General features: G+C 41.8%; 2 protein-coding genes across 2 annotated transcripts in view; both read right to left on the bottom strand.

Moving 5' to 3' along the window:
* The window catches only part of tmem131l (transmembrane 131 like), a 76,054-nt gene extending 58,238 nt beyond the window's left edge, over positions 1–17,816 (bottom strand). Inside the window, exons 1-3 of the mRNA XM_079499167.1 lie at positions 17,515–17,816; positions 15,724–15,797; positions 2,394–2,437 (exon numbers count right to left, since the gene is read on the bottom strand). Of these exons, the coding sequence (XP_079355293.1) occupies positions 2,394–2,437; positions 15,724–15,797; positions 17,515–17,677 (281 nt within the window). The 5' untranslated portion in view covers positions 17,678–17,816. The remainder of the gene's footprint in view (positions 1–2,393; positions 2,438–15,723; positions 15,798–17,514) is intronic.
* Positions 1–24,691, bottom strand: part of LOC306921270 (extracellular calcium-sensing receptor-like) — a gene marked incomplete at both ends in the record, with an annotated part of 291,036 nt that overhangs the window by 155,773 nt on the left and 110,572 nt on the right. The gene's annotated exons all lie outside the window — the stretch shown is intronic.

The raw sequence follows: 24,691 nt of genomic DNA, 5'->3' as shown, positions 1-24,691 counted from the left end.
GACATGAAGAGGTTTGACAACTACTGACTAACTGCATCAGCGTGTGCAACACTGTAACATAGACTCCACGAGCGTGTACAACAGTGGTTCCCAAACTTTTCAGGTTGAGACCCGAACTAGTGAAATTAGCAGATCTACAAGCACACAATGCGTTGCAAGCATGTAGATTTCACGATTTTTATTTATGGGATTTCTTTGATTTGTTTGTATCTTTCAATTTCTAAAATTGCTTTAGTCATTTTCCAAGAGAAAAAAAAACAAGAATTGATGACAGTCATAATTACCAGCTGCGTTTATTATATCTGCAGAATAGTGGGTGAAATAACTTGTGCTAGGGTTGTTGTTGCAACTTGCTGGCTGCAATGCAATGCTATCCCATTGGCGGAGAGGTCGGCTAGAGGCAAAAAGTGTCTGGTTGCCTAGTGACGAGGCAGCCAATCAGAAAGATAGGTGACTACGGCAGCCAATGAAATTATAAGTTGCCACTAGGTGACTACTGCAGCCAATGAAATGATAAGTTGCCACTACCAAACTGACAGAAAGTAGACCAGCCTGCTTCGCTGGTAAAAATCTTTTGAAATACATAGGATGTTATACATTAAAAAATAAAAATACATGAATGGGATTTCTACTCGAGTCGTATCCCATAAAATTGGTCGCACAAATGGGTCCCGACCCACTGTTTGGTAAGCAGTGGTACAACAGTGTAACATGTAGACTATGGCCCTCATTTATCAATTGAGTGTAAAATCTGCCCCAAATTCGAGTGTAGGTTTCGTAGTACACCCACGTCGGGTCGGCATTTACAAAGTGATCGCAGACAGCTGATCCTTCCTAATTTCATTCCTAGCAGTAATAAATGTGACGGCTGAAATCAAACTGACACGCCCTGTGAAATCAAGCCTCGCCCTCGTTTTTGCGACATGAACAACTGCAATACGACCTGGAAACCATGGATACAGGAAAAACGTACTGCCCGCCTCACCCCCCTCTCTCACACACACACACACACACACACACACACACACACACACACACACACACACACACACACACACACACACACACACACACACACACACACACACACACACACACACACACACACACACACACACACACACACACACACACACACACACACACACACACACACACACACACGCAACTTGCAAGCCCAACTAACTGGTGTGTTGTATCTTAAATAAATAAAGAACGAACACCTGCATGAATTAAATAAAGCTGTAGGCCTCCTACCCTGTCTGTTTCCCTCTCACCTCGCTTGCCTTTCTGTCATGTCCACGCACGCACGCACGCACCTCAAGGCTACATGACACATCGCATCGCCATGAATGGAATACGTTTGTAGGCCTATAATAATTTTACCCATTCGTGCGCAGTGCACGGCGAAGGCGATCAGTGAGACTGCGCACTGCTGTGATAAGTCCTGTGGGTGAGTGATGCCTGCATGAGAGATAGGCTACCATGTCGTCAAGGCAGTCATAATCAACGTTTATGGAGTGATTTGATCATTGATGAACGAATCATAAACATATGGATGAAGGTTTGCATGTGTGCTGGTATGTGCTGGGCTGGCGACGCACGCCGCGGCCCCGTCCTCCCGACCCCCGAAAATGATCTCGCTTTTATCTGAACTGTCAAAGCGCTTATTTAAATGGTGAATGATTAAGCCCCTTACGCCTATAGCCTGCTACAATTGCAAATAGGCAAGCTGTAGGATTGTCATTGTCACTTGGAAATAAAGGCGTGCAGTCCATGTGCCTTTTCACAGTGATTCTATAGGCATCTGATGTCACGCTCATGCCGCATGCGATGCGCTCCCAAATCATCTCACAAGTGCGCTCGCATAACAAGGCCAGTAAAGCACTGTTTGATTAAGCACAAACTAATACATTGTAAACATGTTATATTGTTTTTAATTGCGCGATTTTAATTACTTGTAAAGTTGGAAATCTCTCTTTTTCTTTTGTATATACATACAGTTTTATATTAACATTTTAGGAGTGAAAACATATGTTTAGATGCCTGTGACAGCGTGTCAGCAGTTCAGACAATGCTGCTCCGCTGTTCTACGACAGAAAAACAGGTGAGGACAAAGCGTACGACAGCTCCCGACCAGACGTGATTTTTGTCCTGGCTCAAGTTCAAATTCATGCTTTGGCGCAAATCGTAAATGCCGAAAATTGGTAATTTCGGCGTACACCCATATTTTGGCGTACGCACGGTTGATAAATGAGGGCCTATAACTCCATGAGCGTGTACAACAGTGTAACATGTAGACTATAACTCCATGAGCGTGTACAACAGTTTTAGAACATGGGTTGGTTCTGAATGAAACCAGGTGAAAGAGACAAAAACGAAAACCAGCTCACCTTTCCTCCAATAGAAGACCATCTTTCCTTCGCTCCTCCTCCACCTAAACGAGACAACGGATACAGTTTAGACATAATTTATATCATATATATTGATATGTACTTTTATGAAGCACTTTTCAAAACAACTGTCACAAAGCGGAAGTGCTTACAAAAGGAACACCAGAACAAATACTGTACATTCAAGAAACACCAGATATAATACAATCAAGTAGAGAAAATAAGTAATACAATGTACAGTACAGTATATTACAACAGGAATTGCAACAGGTTGTAGTTGTGGATATACTAATGCTAATACGATGCGTGGGTGACGACTTGTCAACACCAACTTGGGACTCCTCCACCACGCCCTCCTGTCTAGCATCAGGTCTGGAGCTCTGCAGTATATTTTAGCTCTGCTGTCGCACCACAGTGGCCCCTTTTCCACCAAAAGAACTGTTCTAGAACTGGTTACGCTCTAGATCTTTGAAACCTTGGTACTTTCAGGGAACCAGCCGCGAACCGGCTTGCGTTTCCAGCAGTTTAAAGCACCATTGTAATTAGGGGTAGGAGTCCCCAGTTGCCCCATGTTCGATTCCAGGCCTGGCCAGCAATGTGTCGAATATGACCGATCAAAGTGTCAATTGCACGGGGGAAACTCAATCGTCAATGGCAGTTACAGTTTCACTTTTCTTTTTTATGAAGATTTTTCGCTGGTTTTTGCCATTGTTTATATAGCATCTGCAGCTTCCAACCTGTAGTTTTTGTTCCAGTTCCGAACCAACTTTTAAGCCCAAACCACACCAAAGGGCCGGGTCGGGACAAAACGTTTTTTAAGGTTTACCACACCATTGTAACTCATTGCAACTCAATGAGTTGCATTGGTGTGGTTGACATTAAAAAACGCTTTGTCCGAACCCGACCCTTTGGTCTGGTTTGGGCTTTAGTGTTCTGATTCTGAACGAATACATTTTCAGTGGAAACTTTCAAAATTAGAAAAAAATAACCCAGGTGGAAAAGGGGTCCTTCACTCCTTTCCCCTCCTAGCTGTGCCTTGTGCTGGTTCCCACAGTGTCAGTTTGCTCACTACCGGTGTCTGACACACTGCCCAAGTGCCCAGCCTGCGACCTGGGGAGGCCTCCGTAGAGGTCCACGTTTCCGACGTGGTCCTGCCATGATGTGACACCCGAGTGTCATCCGTTGCATATACTATTTTCACTATTCATTGTACAACAAAGTATTTGGGGCTTAAAGGAGTAGTTCAACCAACGGTTTTCTATCAATTACACACTACATGAGGCCTTGAATTCCACAAGATTTGTTTTGTTTTGTCATATTCCTGAGCTGAGATGAATTCAAGGCTTCATGGGGTGTGTAATTGAAAAGAATACTGTATATTCCCACAAGACTAAAAATTAATTACAATTAATCAATTAATGATATAAATAATAAATACTGTACTCTGTACCTGTGATGTGACAACAAAGGTGAAGTTGAATGTAGCATCAATGCATCATGTAACATGTTTTTACAGTTCATTGAATTGTGAAGAAAGACAGTAGATAGTATAGCTAGTAGAGAGTATTGTGCTGCATCAGTGTTTTATTAGCTTGATTGTAACGCTATAGTTATCATTCATTCAGGGCATAGTACCAACACAGTCACTCAGAACAAGTAAAACAGCTGAGCTTGTTACATACTGTGTTGTACTTTGTGGCTTTTCAGTATCACAGTAATTAGTCTGATTTCAGGTCTTCATAATGACTCCATAATGGGGTGTTAAGAAGCTTATGCTAAGACGACTCTGGCTTGTTGAAAGCTTAGCTTAAACCCCACACTTATCCACGACACAAATATGTCCTCTTGCAAGCTAATATTTCTCCAGTCAGTCAGTGGTCATTACAGGCGGCTAGAGTTAAGCTGATAACATGGAATTAACGCTGAACTTCTTCCTCTGGTCAGTGGCTGTATAGCTACTGAAGGACCTGTTGGAGCCCTTTTCCTCTGGTCAGTGGCTGTATAGCTACTGAAGGACCTGTTGGAGCCCTTTTCCTCTGGTCAGTGGCTGTATAGCTACTGAAGGACCTGTTGGAGCCCTTTCTGTATTCCGTCATATGCACGGCTGTTAGTACATGATGGAAGCAACCGACTACAAACCAAACACCTGAACATTATAATGTACTGTATAGGATACAGGGGTAGGCAGCCTTGGGCACGGGTGCAAACATTGGCACATGGGAGGGTGATCACTTCCTGCACATAATTATACATCCATCCAAACTGATAACTCTGACTGGGCAGTGAATCTGGGAGATAAGATTGATCTGAAAACATGGCACTTCATGTCAAAAAGGTTTCCGACCCCCGGGATACACCTTACTGCACTATTCTATATCTAACCCTAACCCCTGGGATACACCTTACTGCACTATTCTATATCTAACCCTAACCCCTGGGATACACCTTACCGCACTATTCTATATCTAACCCTAACCCCTGGGATACACCTTACCGCACTATTCTATATCTAACCCTAACCCCCCATTTTACCCATCCTTGCTACAAGTAAGTTAATAGTTGCAGCTTGTTCCCAATTCTCATCTTCAATTAAATAAATATCGTTGCTGTTGGTCTGTTATCAACATGTTTTTACTTTGTGTGTTTTAGTTAACACCCTACTTCATACTACAGCGTCACACAAAGGCATCAAAAGTAGCAGATCTGCAAGCTGAAAACGTGTCCCATTGGGACGGAAGTGGTTAAAGGAGCGGACTGTGTGATGGACGTCATTGAGGACCTACTGTAATGCATCAAAACACATAAAAGAACTGGATTAAAACTGAACCACAACCAAGCAAACGGCCCATTCATTGAATGTGTGTGCGTGCGTGCGTGCGTGCGTGCGTGCGTGCGTGCGTGCGTGCGTGCGTGCGTGCGTGCGTGCGTGCGTGCGTGCGTGCGTGCGTGCGTGCATGTGAGAGTGTGGTTCATTGCAGTAGATAGTTAGATTTGATTCTATTCAGAACATCCTGTCATCCAGCCACTTACGGTACTGTACAATACATGAAATGACAATGTTTGACAACCGCTGGTCCAGAGGACTCCACAGTAAGTACAGCGGCTCACTCCCACAGATGTGTGTGTACAGTACAGTACAGTACAGTACAGTACAGTACAGTACAGTACAGTAGGACACGTGGACTATACATGGACGGCACACACAGATAAACATGTTGAGAGATAAACAGGAAGATGTTCCAAGTCTGTCTGTCTGTCAGTCTAAACCAAGAGCCTTCAAACAACCCATGGTTGCATTTTGAAACACAACTAATGACCACACACACACACACACACACACACACACACACACACACACACACACACACACACACACACACACACACACACACACACACACACACACACACACACACACACACACACACACACACACACACACACACACACACACACACACACACACACACACACAGTATGCCTGGCATTGAACAGATTAACGCATGACACTGGCCACAATGACTAGAAGGCACCAACTGTACCATTATGTCTGTTTTGCTGTGCACATTTTCATAAGCCCTATAGCTGTCAAACTTGGTAGTCAACAGCAGTTGGTTCTCAAACTTAACCCATTTAGGCCTGAGGCCGATTCTAAAAATGCGTCTAAATACTGTACATACTGTACAGAACCCCAAAGGGGTTCCCGCCCAGAATGGGTTAATAAAATAGCCGATCTACAAGCAAACTCCAACCAATGCTGGGTGCACCTACTTTGAGCATGTCATCATAGGCCAACATTTTTCAGCATTTCCAGAAATAGCAGTTTGACACACAACAACACAATGTGAGCTTATCAATATAATGGTGTAAGTATTTTACACCATTGTACGGTTAAGTATAATACAGTATATGGGTCAGCAAGTAGGCTAATAATAATAAAAAGAATAATAAAAGTTGTTTGTATAGCACCTTTCATGACAAATGCAGCCCAACGTGCTTTACATAAATAAAAAAAATCACACACGTGTGAAGTGAGTGGTGCAACTCTGTGTGGGGGTCCCTGGGGGGTCCCCGGAAATTCCAGACCCACAGGACCACGGCCAGGGGGGCAGGCCGATTCCGGCGAGCCGCCCCACGTCCGAAACGGTTAAGAAATGACGTTACCGTGTGCTGTCACTGTACTGTACTGGCACACCCAAAATCATCATATATACAGTTAATATGTTCCTGTGCGTTTGTGTATGTGTGTGTTAGGTTGCGCACAGGTGGTGAAAAACAACATGCTGTTTTCGTGCTCATACCCACCCAGGCACCCAGCCAGCCACCCACCCAGCCACACACAAGACACACATAGCTCACCACTCAAAAAGTGATCAACAAAAGAAAAACAACACAATATTAAACTAGATTAAAAACAATAATATCAAAAACATGATCAAGAACAAATTAAAAGGAGGCAAGATCAAAACTCTACAAGTATATAGCAAAACATCACTACATCAAGGATTACAGACCCTAGACCAGGGGTTCTCAACCTTTTTGGCTGGGGACCCCGGAAATGCTTTGGCCATGTCTCGCGAACGCTGCTTCGCCATGTTTTTTTATTGATTTTGGCACCTCGAGGAGGCCAGCACTAGATGACCTAAGGAGACGGGTTGGACAAAATTTGGGCAGGCAATCAGAAAGGTAGGAGGTCAAAATAATGGATTTAAAATCAATCCTAAAAGTAACCGGGAGCCAGTGTAAAGATGCTAAAACTGGAGTGTTATGTTCTCCAATCTTGGTTTTTGATAAAACTGGCTGCCGCAGTAAAGTAGGGCTTAAGAGGCTGAGATATGAGAGAGCTCTTTGAGAGCTTACTCCAGGATCCCATCATGATAGGCATCTCTGGTGAGGAGATTTGGGGGCTGGAGGTTGCATGTGAACTAACGCATGTGTCACGGAATGTATATGGTACACTTGCATTGAGGAAATTAATTCCAAACATTAATTTCCAATGTTTCCTGCCGACATACTGTATACAGGTTATATATACAGACACATGTTACATAGTATAGACTGTATATTTCTCCATTAAACACTGTGGTCTCACCCACACTTAGTGGGGATAGATTACACTTTGAATATATTTACACCTGTTAATAAAAATACCATTAGTGTACTGTACTTTGACTATGTTTATATTTATATTTATATAATATTAAATATCATTTGCATCTTATATTAACCACAAATCAGGAGACCACAAGGGGAACACAAGTGTAAATGTTCTTCTCCTGTACATATAGTGTTTTGTATTTGTTAATGACATGCATTATTGTGTATCATTTTGTTATGCTATGTTGATGAATTGAATATATACAAGGGCCACAATGGAAACAAGTCCGCAGGACTTTTCGTGTTATCCTTTTAGCCGTGTCTGACTGAACCAGCAGCCATATTCTGGGGGGACCTTAGCCAAAGAAAGACATTTGGTTTTGACAGAAATATGCTTATTTCTGTCAACACCAAATGTCTGTTTTTACCAAGGGACACATCATTTAGTTTTCCAAATAAGGGACGATTCCTTACTTTATACATGCTTATACATGCTGACATGACAGATGTCTTTCTATATTGGAAAACAAATCTATCTATCGGGTGGAAACCTCATTATGTCAGTATATCCAAAACTGTTACTTTTCAGGATTCAAATTCAAAAGTAGCAGATTGACCAGCTAGAAACCAATCGCTTAGCATTGCGTTTCGAGCTTGTAGATCTGCTACTTTTTTTACGAGAAAAGAAAAACGCAAAAAGTTTCTGCCCGACAGCAACGAAATGCAGAAAGATGTTGAAAGTTCCCATGTGTTCAATTATTTAGCTTTAGCGTGATGGCACATGCACACACTGTCTTTCCATATATGAAGTGTGTTTATATTTTAACACTGCTATGTTATTCTAAAGTACAGGTTCATTTAAGGGTTGGTTACAATGGATGTCTCTCTGCTCTGCGTTTGTGGATGGAAAATACATAATCAATGTTCTATCCCTGTTCCATCTCTACGCCAGTGGTGGAAGAAGACGTTCTTCCATTCTTTTAAGTAAAAGTAGTAATACCACAATGTAGAAATAAATCTGTTACGATTAAAAGTCCTGTATTTTTTTGCTCTAGCAGGCAACAGTGCAACACTATCTCTCTCTCTGTTTCTAGCACAACAGCACCACTTTTGCCCCTACTGGTAACCTAAACATAGGGACATACATAGGGACAGACAGACATATGGACATTGCTGTTCCTTGGAGTGGCTGCACCACTCAAAAATCTGGAGTATATACTTGGTGTTTAACGTATGTTTTGTAATAATAATCAAAATCAGGAGCGGATGGTAATTTAAATTCATGTTGTAGTCACTGATTTGTAGTCATCAGCCAGGAAACCACAAGCCGGAATCAGAAGTACCCAAAATAATTCCTGCGATCATAATTTTAGGGCCTACCTAAAAAAAACCTTGATGCTGCATAGTTTTGCTATTTTTAAAAATACAAATGTGAGTTTACTTTCCAGAGACTATTTAGCATATACCTTTGTTATCCCATGGGGAAATTCTATTATGTTCGTTGGGAATTATTTCGGTTGTCGTTTCCTGCCTAATGACTACAAATCAGTGACGCAACATGAAGTAAATTACCACTGGCTCCAGACCGGTTCACACAGCGATTTAGTAACACAGACCAGTATTTCAGACCAGGATTTCCTCCGAGGTGGAAAGCCTGGTGAAGCGAGGTTACAAAGTAACTAGTAACATTTTCAAATAATTGTAGTGGAGGGAAGAGTACAATAATTGATTTGCCTCTGAGATGTAGTGGGTATAAATATTGAAAAACCAACCAACAGCCTCTGCATAGTCTCTGTATGTTTGTCCTGCATGAACCAAAGCTATTACACACATGAAGTTATAAAAACATTGCAGTATTTCTCTGTGAATTCCATGCATAGCCGATTAGTTTGGATGTATTTTTAGCAGAGCTGTGGCCAGTGAGAGGTGGACTGCTGTCATTTTACAGTCCATGCTCAGGCAGGAATACTGTATTCCCACAATAAAACGTGGAGGACTTCATAAAAAGCCAAACATCCTATCAAACTGCTTCATTGACGGTGGAGGTGAACCATGCCTAAACTTTGAATCCACTGAACCACCATATCACACCATTTTGCTCATACACTCATGGGCATGACTTTTATATTAAAGCTTTTTAACCCACTAAGACCTTAGGCTGATTTTACAAAGGCAAAAAAGTGTTCAAATATAGTAGATATGTAAGCTCACAGAGCAGCATGACGGTGTGAGCTTATTCATGTGCTATTTTTGAATAGCCAAAGCAAAAACCTAAATGACACAGATGCTTTCCCGGTTTTAATGGGTTAAAGGAAGTCTTGGATTGTGTTAATTTACACTTTTTTGAACCAACGATGACCTAGCAACTAGGTATAATAGTTAGTATAACGAGTTTAAATGACTAGTAAACATTCCTACTTCCAAACCTTTGTATCACCAGCCTTTGAGGGCCACCTCAAAAACCCTTTTTTTCCACCTGCCAGTGCATTTTCTACTGTCCGAATTCTATATGTGTGCATTTCGTCAGGTGTATTTTGGGGTCTGTTAAATCTTTTTGGGAGAGGAGCTCTGCTCATCAATGTCACTGTCCTGTGCAGATGGAAGGGTGAGAGCGACACACCCACAAACAGTGCTCTGCTCTCTGGACATGAAGTCCAAAGCACTCTGCTGTAGAATCACAATCATTTTAACCACATTGGCTATTTAAAAACAGCAGATCTATAGTACTTGTACATCTGCTGTTTTTGAAAACATTAGAAGAATATTGGAAATGTAATTCTCTTCTGGGTGTGTGTCCCCTGCACAACAAACTTTTCAGAGGGGGGTCCACGGCCAAATACAATAAATACTGTAAATAAAATAAATAACAAAAACGTTTGATAAGAACTGCGGTGAACGACATGGCCCTTTACCGTAGCCCTCCTCTTTGTCTGGTTTTGATTAAAAATAAATTAAAAAAAGAGAAGTTTACAAAGTGCTTCACTGGCACATTTCTGTCGCATACAAAAGGTACAGAACATTCTCAGTGTCCCAGTTGGTAATTGTTTTTAGATGGACCAGCTTAGCAGTGGTTATTACAGTGGGATCCGGGGACCTCTAGGGGTCCTTGGGAGGTTTCCAAGGGGGTCCCCAGCATTAATAGTTATACAGCATAACAAACATTTTAACCACTTAACCATTTGTTTAATACCTTGCCTATTCAATAGCAAGCTCACAGGCAGGCAGCATGTCACTTTGTGCTGCGATTTTGAGCTTGCACATCTGCTATTTTTGAACAATGTTATGTGTGTATAATAAGTATATATATATATATATATATATATATATATATATATATACACTTTTTTTTTTAACACAAATGTTCTCTTCTGGGCATCCCTGGCACAAACCCTTTTTAGATGGGGGGTTCACGGCCAAAGATATATGAATTGGGGGTGATAGTTTGAGAACTACTGCCTTGCCTTATATCGTATTGTACTTCATCACCTTGAATGAGCTGCCTGAGTGCTTTCTCTCCACTCCGCAGCAGAAAGGCCTGGCTGGCTGGCAGGCAGGGAGATCATTACATAATAATGGAAAACCAACATCCCAGCTTCACACCGTGTCCTTGAGCAAGACGGCAGACGGCAATGCCTGATGTACACACAAGTTGAGCACAGTCACAGTGTCACGCCCTGGAAATAAAGCTCTCACAACCCTGTCGCAGTGCGACGTGCTGCTGTGAGCTTGTAGATCTGCTTTTTATTAGCGACCTAGGCCCGTTTTTATTAGCGACCTAGTCATGATTGACTGCCCCCTAAGCCAATGGGAGTTAATTAGAGTTCAAAGTTATTTTGAGATTGGGGTCGGCGGCCAAATAAATATAATTTTGGGGGCCCTTCACATGAAAATGTTTGAGACACTCTGATATAGCAACATCGGTTTTTGAGACAACTGTAGAATTGGTCTCAAGTCTAAATAGGTTAACAGATGATGATAACTAGAGATGAATGTGGATCCCCTGGCCAGGAGCCAGGACTAAAGAAGAGAAGCTACCAGTCACTGCACTCCAGTACAACCAGTAGCAAGGGCTTGTGACTACGCTGTGTCACCTGCAGCTTCTGTAACCCAGATGTCATATTTACAACGCCCCCTCATCTCAATATGACACCACACAATGTCAACAAATCTAATCTATCCTGTCACTCACTCTGCAAGAAATGTGTGTGATGTACTGTACGCGCAAGCTGTTGTGCATGCATGTACCGTATGTGTGCATGATGCACGTATGTGCGTGCATGTTTGTGTTCGTGCATGCGTGCAATCCATGCACGAGTGTGTGCGCATGTGTCCGTGCGTGCATGAGTGTGTGCACCTGTGCTATGTATTTCTATTTGCTGAGTGGTGGTAATCAACTCACACCTGATGCATTTCTTATTTTCTGTGTGTTTTTTCTTTGTTTGTTTTGTTTACACCTCCCGCCCATCACATGGTTTTCTTCCGTTCATCATAGCCGTCCAGCAACTCTGCCATTTGTTGACCTTTGCTCTGAATATACGTGTGCGCACGTACATACAGTAGTAATTACACATGCACGCACAGAGCGCAGAACGTCATAATATAAGTCCTAGACCTAGAGGTTAGACAGGTTTGAAGACGCTGTATAATGTATGGTAAACATTATGTAACATAATTATGTAAAACCTACTCAACAGCAAATAATAGGGCCTAATAGGTAGTTTAAACCTGTTTTGGGGGTTTTTTATGCCGTGGCTCTGCGTGCATGCGTGCGTGCGGTGCTCACTGCCGGTAGGCCAACTTAGTACCTCCACTGGTTTTTCCACTTTATGTTTTTTTCCACTTAAGTTTTATACTTTCTAAAATATTCAACTTTAATTTTATATTAGATGTGAGTAGGGCTCGGATCGGACTGAAAACGTGCCCCATCTGGAGTCATGCGTCATAGGCAACCGATGTCATAGGCTGGTCAAATGAAGTATGATATCCACATTGGGGAGCCAAACTGGTCCCAGAACCACTGGCTAACTTCTTAGTTGGATGCACTGGTGTGCCTAACTTTTTCCATTTTAGGTGCATATGATGTATTAGCCTTGCATAGCGATAAAAAAAGATTCCCTGCAATTTCCCGCCCCATATTAGCATACTGGGCCCTGGTTGGTTATAGGCTTAGCCTGGTTCCAGACTAATCTGGTTGGCTCAACACCACTTCGGCCGTGAAGTCCTCCCACAATTGAGAGGGGCCATACTTAATCTGCCTGGGGCAATATGCATTTCAAAGGCAGATGAAAGCTGACTACGCAAGGGTAATAATGTACTGTATAGGTGGGGTGCACCTACACACACACATACACTTACAAAGACAGAACGGCTACAGTAAATGTAAGGTGCACCGGTGCAACCAATGAACATGTTTGATTGCACTAATGGACACATTTCCATGGGTGCACTGTCTGGAGCCTTGTAACAACCTAAACCACTTATTTTATAGTTTATACTTTGTCTACTTGAAAATAACCAATCTCACAAGCGCAACATGCTTATATTGACTGTTTTCCAGAGTATAAAATAGGGATTAAGTGTGAGCAAAAAGTTACAACATTTTGAAAATTGTTTGAAACGTATATACTCCCCATATATGCCCACCACATGCCCAAAATGTGGACACCAGGATGAAAGTGTTAATCACGGTGGGTTCACGTGTTTTGCAGAAGCCTGCCTGCCTGCCTGCCTGCCTGCCACACCCCTCCAGGAGGGACGGTACTCTACAGTCAGCTGGTGACTTCATGACAAGTTTATCAGCAAACTCTCAGCGACCGCAGCGTGACCGAGCGGAGCGCCGTGACATTACATAAGTGTCACCAGGAAAGAGTTTACAGTGCAGACAAACCCACACGACGACAGTCAAAGTGTGAAGGCCTCTGTCACTCGCAAACCAAACCAATACTTCTGTAGGGAAGAAAACAAACTAAATGCCCCCAACTTCATGTGCAATGTGACGTGACATCATTGCTGTTGTGTTGGGCAGATTTGTATTTCTATTATTATTTGCGTAACAAGAAAATGCCAGGTTGAAAGTAGTTAAAGGGGCATTCCACTAATTTTCAACATTTTACTATGTCATTAATATACCTTAGAGCTGTTTGTGTTTTCATACTTACAGTTCTAGGAAACACAGAATGGGGGGACTTTTTTATTATTTCCACACAACAGCTAGTCTAAGGTATATTAATGACATAGTAAAATGTTGAAAATTAGTGGAATGCCCCTTTAAGACTGTCTATGGGTTTTATAGATATTGAACCAATGAAAAGTATTAACACCTTAGAAGCCCGGAACTATTTAATCCATTTCATCCAGGGTGCCAATCATTTGTAGCGCACGGACCACTTTTACCGGCGCACCGGAAGCTGGTGTGCATGTCTGTGTAGCAGCTAACAATAGCCACACCACTCTAGAGTCGATCGACAACAACGGGAGGTAATAATAAATCTATCGCGACTAGCGACTGGACCGCTGAGCGCCGTCTAACACAGGATCTTTTTTCAGAATTAGACGGGATGATTTAGATCGGGAGTTATGATCGTTTTAAGATTTTCGTTTTCGTCAGCTAAACAGGCAGGGGAGATTTTCGATGACGTGTCACTTTTTGACACGTCATCGGATCGGGCAAAAGGGGCTCCAAGGCTCTAGAGCGATGCGAACGGTTTTGTTTTCATTAATCTCCGTCCTGTTTATCAATCTCCGGCTTGGGCACTTGACCGTGACCTTGAACTTGGACGGAGAACTCCGGCTTGGACATCCACAAGCGCTTGTGAATTGTGAATTTGTGGCTAAATAATAACTACATTGGATCCATTGGAACAGATTATTCTCCCCATTTCGTGAACAGCGACGATATGCAATTTGACTTCCATATTGTTTCTGTGGGGCAGAAACCTCTTATCTCCATATTTTATTTTTTTGTGAAATAACGCCCTACTTGATTATACCACAGCATCACTCAAAAGCTTCAAAAGTAGCAGATCCACAAGCTCAAAACGTGGCGCAAAGTTAAGCATTTCGAGATTGTAGATCTGCAACTTTTGCTATTTTTGCATTTGAATCCTGAAAGGTAACATTTTTGGACATATGAGGTTTTCCACCCGCAGGGACGATAATGCTTTCAAACAACTCAGAGCCAGCACGCCATGTGCAGAAGGACAAAACATCCTGCTCCACAGCCTTCTTTTCAAACCGGTGGCAACTTGGGGATAGGATTATAGTATAACTTAAACTATATACAATAGACCAATGTACTATAGCTCTAACTAATCCTTCACAATAAAACCATTATAACCAGCCGTCTGCCATATTTTAAACAAAATGCAAGGAGCACATGGAGGCAATTCAAAGTCACTCCCTGCCTGGTGTATCCCTCCCTCTCCCCCTCCCTCCTGTGTGTGCAGTGAAGGAGCCATGTGCGCTGCACAATAGGCTGCAATGTGGAGCCAAAAATCCTGAACAATGGAGGGTTGAAGCATGGAGCCAGCCAGCAAGCCAGCCAGACAGCATGCTGCTGCTGCCTAGCTGGCCTTCTCTAGATCAGCCCTTCTCAAACATTTTCACGTCAAGGACCCCCTCAAATTCGATATGCGTTTGGCCGCGGACCACCATTTGCCAGGGACTCCCCCATCAGAGACGATTTGTCAACATTTGTCGAAAAGAACCAATCTACATACAAGTGGAGCTTGTTGTGGATAGGCTATTTTCGAATAGCTGAAAAATAAAATGGGGCTTAAGTAATTAAACAGTTTCTATTTTTTGCTGGGGACCCCCTGGAAATCACCCGTGCACGAATCCCATTTTGAAAACCAGTGCTCCAGCTCACTATGTTATATTATTCGGGATATTCAGGAATAACTAATAACTAATTCTACAAATGCTCACAGCTCACAGCAATGAGAGCTGTGAGCTTGTAGATTTACAGTATATTATTTTAGAAAAAACAATGACAAATCTCTTATGGGGATACGATTTTTGGCATAAAATCTTTTCAAGTGGGAATAATGGATCCACGGACCAAATACAGTAGGCCTGCTACATGTCAATTTTGGAGGTCTTTGACATATTTCAGAACCAATGCTCTAGCTCATGCAGTGTTGAGGAGGTTGTACTGTACTGTGTACACACACTATTGAGTATAGTTCATATTTTACATCACGACAATGTTTAGAGGAATTATTATAAGTCTTACCTGTATTGAGACTAAGGTGTCTGTGTCCTCCGGCTGCCATACCTCCACCACGCCGCTGGATATGTGACTCAAGGCTTCAGGTTTTTGGAGAGGTGGAGGAGGGAGAGAACAAGAAGGAACATGACATGAGTGAGACGGAGGTGGTGGTGTGTTGAGAAATTTAAGAACATTTTGAGCAACGCATTTTGTCAACACACTGGCTCGCTGAAGCAATATAAGGTCACACCAGTTATTATGCATGTGTGAGATTGTGATTCAGATACAGTGGTGGAATACTGTACATTTAACTCAAGTACTGTACTTAAGTATAATTCTGGTGTACTTTTCTACTTTACTCGAGTTATTTCCATTCCTTTATACTTCCTATATCTACTCCACTACATCTCAGAGGAAAATAATGTTACTTTCTATACTCCACTGTAATTATTTGACAGGTTTAGTTACTATAGTTATTTTGTCACTTCAGTATACAGTAGCCTACATTAGCCACTTAAGGCTTAATTGACACATCTTGAAAAAGACAACTGATGCTCAATAGATTTTGTACTTTCACCCAAGTCAACATCTTGATTAAAGGACTTTACTTCTACATTGACACGATTATTTCTACATGGTATTGCTACATTTAATTAAAGTAAAACGAATATATATTACACATTATGTGAGTTTATGATTCATTATGAGAAGGCATGGTGGTGAGCAGGACAACTTTAAGACCACGCCAGCAAGGCTAGCTAACTATAATTACTGTGTAATTAACATAATCCTCTCCTCATCTGACTACTGGGAGACCTTGTTTTTATCACATTTCATCAGGTTTATTATGAGCTCAAGTGAGTTTGACTCTTTGCTGTCTGAACCCAACACTATAGCTAAACAGCTACAGCTAGCTGACAGCCTGTTTGTATCTCTCCCAGCATGGACTGATAAAAACACACATAGCCTACAAATAAAAGTAACTACAATTAATGCAGTGTTTCAATACAGAACAGCACATAAGGGCTGTTAAGTAGCATATTTATACTGTTTTGTTCTTGTTGTCCAGCTAAAGCTAACAATTCCAGCTCTTTTGTTCCCATGTCTTTCCTGCCACAAACTGTACACGCATGTATATGACATGTATTATATAATGATAATAAAACAACTCTCGGGTTTCTCTTCCTGAAGCTGTTATTTAATCGAAAGAATAATTTAAAAGTCCTCCGCGCGAGCGTCATGCATCCATACATGCCTGCCGCTCGCGACACGAAATACATAAATTACGTCCTTTTCAACCAATTTTAGCAAAGTAAAAATTTACATATTTTCCCAACAAGAAATGGCGTAAATTCCAGAAACAATTCAGCTTAAACAAGAGTGCCGCCCCCCCCAAAGAATATATCTACAGCTTAGATCGTTTTGGGGGTGTGGGGGACAATAAGCGACACAGACCGTGGTACTAATGAAGTATAGACCCCTATAGGTACACGCGCACAGACGCGCACGCACGCACACACAGTTGTACCCATCAGAAAAAACAACCAATTATCTTGTGTGAATGTCGAGTTTCATAATAATAATAATAATGATAATAATAATAATAATAATAATAATAATAATAATAATAATAATAATAATAATAATCTTATAGGCTGCCGCTTACTGAATACTGATGGCTTACTGATGAGGACATTATGGTCCTTAAAAGTATAGCAATTTCCTAGAATCCAAGCCACGCGCACGCGCGCACACACACACACACACACACACACACACACACACACACAGAGGCAGCAGCAGCAGCATATATACCTTGCAGCTGAGCCGTGCCGTGCTGGACCTGGCAGGGCAGCAGCAGCTGTAACAGCCCCAGTAGGACGTTGATCCAGGTCTTCCTGTGGCAGTGGAGGCCTGTCCCCAGGCTGCCGCTCTGCTGCTGATGGTGATGGTGGTGGAAGTCCCCCCCGACCGCCATGCTGCTGCTTCTAGCTGCCCCGTGTTGCCAATTGTTCCTTATCCTCCAGATCGGAGCCCTTTCTTTCTGCTTGTCTGACTGTTGTCTGTCTGCAGCAGCCTGCCTCAGCTGCCTGGCTTCTCTGGCTTCTCTCGCTCTCTCTCTCTCTCTCTGGATGTTGTGTGTGTGTCTACGCCAGACGCCTCCCTCCCCTAAAATTCACTTCTTCTTTTCGTTCAACGGAGGACCTCAAACCGACTTGACGAATGCATGGAGCCACCTACTGGTTATTTATTTTGATAAAAAAAAAAAAAGATCATAGGGAAACATGATAACATCCTTTCCTTAATTTATATCTTTCTGAGATATCCTGGAAAAGAGTGAAAGAGCAGTGGTTTTCAAACTTTTTTCATGTCAAGGACATCCCAAATTATGTTAAAATGTATGTTAAAAAGGATTGTGATGCTTTTGCTGGAGAACCCCTGTGGGTCCATATGGGACCCAAAGCTGTACAAGATAAAATATTGTATGCACACTGATGATCCCAACTCCTGGAATGCCCTACAACACATTTTAAAGTTAGTTTCAATGCCACCACTTGCACAGTTCAAATCTACAGTGATGCTCATATCAGTTTGTAATTGTTTCATTTCATTTCAATTATATTTTTGTATTTAGCTTTTTATTGGTTATTGTTTTAATGTGTCTCTCTGTCTGTTTGTTTCAGGGTTTGCTGCTGCTGTTGTTTCATATTGTTCACTCGTTGTCACTATAAATTAGGGAAACCTCAGTGCCTTTCGAGCATAAATAAAAACTGGATGAATAATAATCAAGATTCAACGTAATTGTCACATCACTGATTTGCAATATGAGCTTGTATGCTATTTGTGAAAAAATGAAAAATCTTTTTTAAAGCAATTTTTTGTAACTCAAATCTCTGCTTGTGGGGGTCCCTGGGACAAATTATTTTGAGATAGGGGGTCCGTGGCCAAATACAAGTCATTTTTGGCAATTCCATGACATGAAAACTGTTTAGGATTTAGAAGACATTTTGTAGAATCGGCCTCAAGTCTTTAATGGGCTAGTGAGAATCACAGTATTCTATCTAGACTGACAGGGACGGTCTCATATCATTTTCGAGCTCAAACCCTGTAGATTTTCTTCAGGTAGGCCGCAGGAAAAACACTCACAGATACTGTAAAAAACATTTAGCTTTTACTGTAAGCTCAGACCTTCACAAGGGACTGTGTTTCACACATCTTGACAGAGACTGTAATTCAATGAGCTGATCCTTTTCTATGGAAGTTAAACTTCCTATAAGCTGCATCAGGCATCTACTTGGGTTCTGGATCGTAGCAGCAGTGGGATCAACCCATGTACTAAATACATGTTTTGGATCGTAGCAGCAGTGGGATCAACCCATGTACTAAATACATGTTCTGGATCGTAGCAGCAGTGGGATCAACCCATGTACTAAATACATGTTCTGGATCGTAGCAGCAGTGGGATCAACCCATGTACTAAATACATGTTCTGGATCGTAGCAGCAGTGGGATCAACCCATGTACTAAATACATGTTCTGGATCGTAGCAGCAGTGGGATCAACCCATGTACTAAATACATGTTCTGGATCGTAGCAGCAGTGGGATCAACCCATGTACTAAATACATGTTCTGGATCGTAGCAGCAGTGGGATCAACCCATGTACTAAATACATGTTCTGGATCGTAGCAGCAGTGGGATCAACCCATGTACTAAATACATGTTCTGGATCGTAGCAGCAGTGGGATCAACCCATGTACTAAATAGTAAATACATGTTCTGGATCGTAGCAGCAGTGGGATCAACCCATGTACTAAATACATGTGGGGTTGGTTGGAAGCAACAGCACTACGGCAGAAGTGAGAAATGTTGGAACCCTGCCAAGACAGGCTGGGCAGGTACACACAGGAACATTAACACACTGACTCACATCGCCTTTCTGCACGAGGGTGTGTCACCTACACTCCAACAAGTAGGGTGTGTGCGCGCGCTCGTGTGAGAGAGTGAGAGAGAGAGAGAGAGTGTGTGTGTGTGTGTGTGTGTGAGAGAGAGAGAGAGAGAGATATAGTTGTCATCAACTTTTTAACTATAGCAATTATTTTGATAACGTTGGGTCTTTCAAGATGAACACATAATTCACTTTACAGCAAATGGCATGGACTAATACCTAATGACTTCTACAAGTCTTGACTATGACTGGACTATTAACCACTATTAACCCCCTATAATATAGGATTATAGGGTTTAATCATAGGGACTCCAGTCCATGGGGACCCCTATGTCATATAGTTGACTGGGGTCCCCCACCTTTCTTCCTTCCATTCAAATCTTGTCTTCAAAATATTAAAAAATTAAATGTCAGATGATGTCATGTCTTTGTATATTTAAGTTATTTTCATCATATCCGCCTTGTGCAACTTTTGTTTTCCGAAGCCTAAAAGGCAAACAGAATTGCATTTCTATTTTCCAATGACACAAAAAACACAATTACATCGTTAATCACAATTATCTGTATGAGAATTGTTTCAGCATGAAAAACCTGGTCTTCTCTTCTGTGCCCCAACATGCATGTACCTAACCTACCTTGAGCCTATAGCCTATAGGCTCAACCCTTGCATTCATTTGCATGTGTGTGTGTGTGTGTGTGTGTGTGTGTGTGTAGCCTACTTGTATTTCTATACTTTTGAGTACCAATGTCCCCACAAGTATATTAGAATTGTCCTGGTCTTCACAAGAGAAATTTAAAATTAGTTTAAGATTCTGGTAGGGTTAGGATTAAGCATGTATAGGTTAGGGTTGTATTTGAAATGGGTTGTCTTTATGCCTGATTTATACTTAGTTGCGTGTCAATGTGTCATACAGTACATCGGAAAATATTGACCCCAATACATTTGCACTTTTACTAAAGTAAAAAGAATACAGGACTTTTACTTGTAGCAGAGTATTTCCACATTATGGTATTGCTATTTTTACTTGAGTAATAAATCAGAGTGGTTCTTCCAGCACTGACAGATGGTAAGTCATAGTAAATCAGCACAGAGCACAGTTGACATTTGAACCTGAAGAAATGTGACTGCAGTGGTGCTCAACCAGTGGTCCACGGACCACTAATGGTCCATGGTAGTCATAGACGATCCATGGGGGAAAAAGTATAATATATATATATATATATATATATATATATATATAGAGAGAGAGAGAGAGAGAGAGAGAGAGAGAGAGAGAGAGAGAGAGAGAGAAAGAGATAGATAGATATAGATACCTTCACTAAAAACGCCGGGACAACGTCCACACCTCCGAAACGCTCCACACGTCCGAAACTCTTCTCCCAGTCACAATGAAAATGCATTTTCATTGTTTAGAATGCATTAATTGTATAGAACCAGATCCACAGGCAAATCAGTTTGCCTGTGGACCACTTTGAGGCTAATTATTCCGAAAACCCCAGAACACAGATCTACTGAATGTTCAAAGTTCAGTTTTTTTGGGTGCCATTGAGGTCAGAAAACCTAAGAATAAATAAATAAATACATTTACGAAATTTTAAACACCAGACCTTTAAGAATAATTTTGAACTAGAGTTGTAGTGGGGGGGTCTTGAAATAATGACTGTTAAGGGCTTGTTGTGTGTGGTGGGGAGGTGGGGTGGTCCTTGGAATTATGGTAGTGGTCCAGAGCAGATATAGTCCGGCAGCCGACAGGCTTCTTTTGTTTAAAGTGGGAAATTTGGTAGTCATTTGTATTGGCCTAAAATATTGTCTATATGAATCCACTTGCTGACCAATTTGTTTTATAGGGGTTTCTTGTGACGCTCCCATTAACATCCTGTATATGGCAAAAATCACACCTGTGTGAAGTGAGGGGCGCTAATATATTAAAGTCTAACTCATGTTGATTAGGTGATGTAATGGTGATGTAAAACAATCAGTGCCAACACAAACATTAAATGCCATTAACACAGCCGACGCGAATCGCGTATCAATACGTTATCAATTAATCAAACGTCGGGTGCGAATCACGTATCAATACGTTTCAATCACTTTTTTATAGCATACTTTCATTCATCTTTTTACCCACCCGGACAATGAAGAACCATCGCCCTATCATTGCTGCTTAGTCCCGCTCACGTGATCAGAAAAAAAATAAATAAAAAAAAATAAAACCCTCCCCTCCTGAAAACAGGAGGGCGGGCCGCTTTACGTGTAGAAGCCACTAAGCCAGTGTAAAATAGACGCGCCCATGCGCGCCCATGGAATGATCCAGTCGGTGTGTGAAAAGAATCAAATTTCACCTAACCTCGCCTCACCAGGCTTTCCTCCAGCTATTGGCTTTCACACAACACTATACTACTCGATTCCCCCCTCCCCTCCTGTTTCTCCTGCAGGAGGAGGGCCTTGCGAGATGGGGGCTCTGTCCTGGCTGGCTCTGTCTCTCGGAAAAAAACATGATGAACGGATCGCTGCCTAAACACATATGCACCGGATCCGATCGACATTGCATTGCGTCTGCAACACACATGGACAGATGCATGTTTCCTTCTTCATACTGTAGCGACCAAACGATCCCCGAGCCTACAATACTACGAACTAACCACAGTATCGAGGGGCCGCCACGACAAGACAGTGTGCCGTTGGTGGATCACGTATCGCCATGCAGAACCGTCATAATCGGAGATCGCTCGGACGTGTGATTGTAACGCTTTTTTATTCATTATAATTGTAGTGATAAGACCGCAATGAACGCATCGGGGACGTAATCGACCCGGGTGTAATGTATAACGAACTTTTCCGCGTCCTAAACCGTGGTGTTGTGATCCGTTGTCGTTGACATCACAGCCGGGTGAATCTTTTTTTTCCCTCCATTGCCTCCAACCTGCATGCCCAGGCATGTTCTCTTGTTAGTAAATATACTTCACTAGCTTGAAAAACAAAATCAGCTGATGATGACAACGCGTCTCACCGTTATACTATAGTTCTGAACCGAACGGTGGAATGGGACTTTTTATAGCCGTACGGATCAAGACTTTTGCTGCCCAATGTGCCCATGAACCCCCCCCCCCCCCAATGTTTTGCGATCAAGACAATGAGGCAATCATCATCATCATCTAAGAAAGCAGAGTTATGAAGGTTTATAGTCAGACATTGACAGGCAGATATAACAATAAACACAATAAATATGCTATACATCCTATACACCGAATGAAAGCCCTGAATGTGTACTTTTACGAGGAAAAGAGTAAACATTGATCCCATGTACAGTTTGTCATAAATTGGTTACATTGCACATTGCGCCCACCAGATATAACTGCAGAGAAGACATGGACCCGAACTCAATATTCACAAAATAAGGCCTATAGCGACATATAAATACTATATACCGTATGAAACAGAAGACTCTCTGCTTTCATAAGAAAAAAACTTCTACTGTAGTAATAATAAAAATCACACCCATGTGAAGTGAGTGGTGCAACTCTGTCCCATATTCTGTTCTCTGCTTATTCAATACAGCTCGCTATATACGGACTGAGGCAGAAAGTCATGTAAACCTTTTATTTACAGTTTGGTCTGTAAACTTCTACTGTAATAATAAAAATCACACCCCTGTGAAGTGAGCGTTGCAACTGTTCTGTACTTATTCACTACAGCTCGCTATATACGGACTGAGACAGAAAGTCATGTAAACCTTTTATTTACAGTTTGGTCTGTAAACTTCTACTGTAATAATAAAAATCACACCCCTGTGAAGTGAGCGGTGCAACTGTTCTCTACAGTTGCGCGCAACTGTAGAGAACCCGTACTTCACAGGGGTGTGATTTTTATTATTACAGTAGAAGTTTACAGACCAAACTGTAAATAAAAGGTTTACATGACTTTCTGCCTCAGTCCGTATATAGCGAGCTGTATTGAATAAGCAGAGAACAGAATATGGGACAGAGTTGCACCACTCACTTCACATGGGTGTGATTTTTATTATTACTACAGTAGAAGTTTTTTTCTTATGAAAGCAGAGAGTCTTCTGTTTCATACGGTATATAGTATTTATATGTCGCTATAGGCCTTATTTTGTGAATATTGAGGAGTTCACGTCCATGTCTTCTCTGAAGTTATCTGGTGGGCACAAGCTGCATTCAATAACCAATTACTGTCTAACTGTACATGGGATCAATGTTTACTCTTTTCCTCGTAAAAGTACACATTCAGGGCTTTCATTCGGTGTATAGGATGTATAGGATATTTATTGGGTTCAATTTTATATCTGCCTGTCAATGTCTCTGACTTTAAACCATCCATAACTCTGCTCGCTGTTCAAGATAACCACTTCCAGGCAAATGCAGGTGTTGCAAAAAGGTCAATATCTCCAGAATGGAACATGGTCAAATCAAAATGTATTTTTTAAATTGAAGTGGACAAGTTCAGCTTTCTTTTGATGTATGCGTGTGATTCTCGCTATAAGAGAACATTTTGCTGTGGGCCCCCGAACAAGGCCTTTGTGCAATGTTAAACGGTAGCAACATCCAAATAGGCCTGTTGAGATCTTGTAGCAATCAAAGTGTTTTAACAATAAAGAGACAATATGACGTATAATGAGTTACAAAATGACGTAAGTTTTCCCGTCATTGTAAATGGTAAATGGTGCATTTATATAGCGCCTTTATCCAAGGTGCTTTACATAGATTGTGCATTACATTCACCCATTCACACACACATTCATACACCGATTGCGGCGGAAGCCATGTAAGGTACCAACCAGCACATCGGGAGCAATTTGGGGTTCAGTGTCTTGCCCAAGGACACTTCGACATGTAGACAGGAGGAGCCAGGATTCGAACCGCCGACCCATGGATCATTGGACGACCTACTCTACCTCTTGAGCCACAGTCAATGGCGTTTATTAAACAAACATTGAACTAAAGGCAAACTTTACACCTGTATATAGGAGGGGCTAGCGCCCCTCAAAACTGTAAAATAAATGTGAAACTTTCCTTATGTTTT

This window comes from Electrona antarctica (assembly GCF_951216825.1).
Source record: "Electrona antarctica genome assembly, chromosome: 4".
Classification (NCBI taxonomy): domain Eukaryota; kingdom Metazoa; phylum Chordata; class Actinopteri; order Myctophiformes; family Myctophidae; genus Electrona; species Electrona antarctica.
This window is presented reverse-complemented; position numbering and strand designations above follow the sequence as displayed.